Source organism: Echinops telfairi, unplaced genomic scaffold (assembly GCF_000313985.2).
Source record: "Echinops telfairi isolate 266 unplaced genomic scaffold, ASM31398v2 ScPeMD7_7424;HRSCAF=8462, whole genome shotgun sequence".
Lineage (NCBI taxonomy): Eukaryota > Metazoa > Chordata > Mammalia > Afrosoricida > Tenrecidae > Echinops > Echinops telfairi.
This window is the reverse complement of record NW_022111324.1, coordinates 82,119,023-82,120,038: the sequence shown is the minus strand read 5'-3', so window position 1 is coordinate 82,120,038 and position 1,016 is coordinate 82,119,023. Positions and strand designations below refer to the sequence as shown.

General features: G+C 52.2%; 1 protein-coding gene across 1 annotated transcript in view; it reads left to right on the top strand.

Annotated features, from left to right (window-relative positions):
* The first annotated feature begins 708 nt into the window (after positions 1-708).
* Positions 709-1,016, top strand: part of STUM (stum, mechanosensory transduction mediator homolog) — a 97,522-nt gene continuing 97,214 nt past the window's right edge. Inside the window, exon 1 of the mRNA XM_045298207.1 lies at positions 709-717. Within this exon, the coding sequence (XP_045154142.1) occupies positions 709-717 (9 nt within the window). The remainder of the gene's footprint in view (positions 718-1,016) is intronic.

The following is a 1,016-nucleotide window of genomic DNA, read 5'->3' as shown; positions in this document are numbered from 1 at the left end:
TGATGCACCTTTTCTTTACATAAAACTCTCTCTTATCCATGAGTTGCTGTGCATTTGTTTCTCCAAAGTACCTAGACTAATACAACTGCTTTCTCCAGTAGTTGAGTCCGTTGCTTTTCTTCGATTACTTGTCCTAGGGGTGGAGATGAGGACCCCTTCTTCTTCCTCAGAAAATCGAATTCAACATGGAGTCTGGGGCCGCCGAAGTGGACCCTAGAAATCCTCTCCCTTCCACCAGCTGCTGCGTTATCAACACCAGACGGCGCTGTTTCTTTGCTGGCTTTTGTAACCAGCACGTGGAGAGACCAAAGGCCCAAGTTTCCCTCCCTGCACAGTTGAGGGAACAGTTGCCAGCATCTCCCTTCCCCAGCAGAATGAGCAACAAGTCCAGTCCTTTGAAACTCTGTGTGTGGGGGTGAGGGGAAAGACAGGGGGGGTGGGGGGGAGTGGTCCCATTTTAATCAGTGTTGCCAAGGCCCAGCCAGGTGAAGAACTATGTTTCCGGTTTCCAGCACCTGCTATTATCGATCCCTGATTGTTTCTTCCGTGCCCTGAATGGAATTCATTTGAATCAGAATGAATTGCAAGCATACTAGGTATTCAGCACAAGGCCCTTTTGCTCAGCAACCTAGCCATTGAAATCACCTTCTGAATTGAAGGACTCTACCTTCAGGCTTCAGGAGCCCCAGTGGCACCGCCTGGTAAGTAATGGACTTGGTAAGTGTTGGAATTGGTTAAGTGTTGGACTGTGAACTTCAAGGTCAGTGGTTCACACGCACCCGCCGCAGGGGGGAAAAACGAAAAGGAGGTCTTCTGTTCTTTGAAAGATTCACAGCCTCGGGGGCCCGGCCTTGGAATCGACTAGATGGCCAGATGCCCATGAGGGTTTCATGGACCCCAGGCTCTCCCTAAGGACAGAAGTGGTGCCAGACGCGCCCCTGGGCCTTAGTTCCCGGAGCTGCTCGCCGGAGCTCCAGGCACCTTTCCGGGGGCGGACAAGGTGGGACCCATCGCCC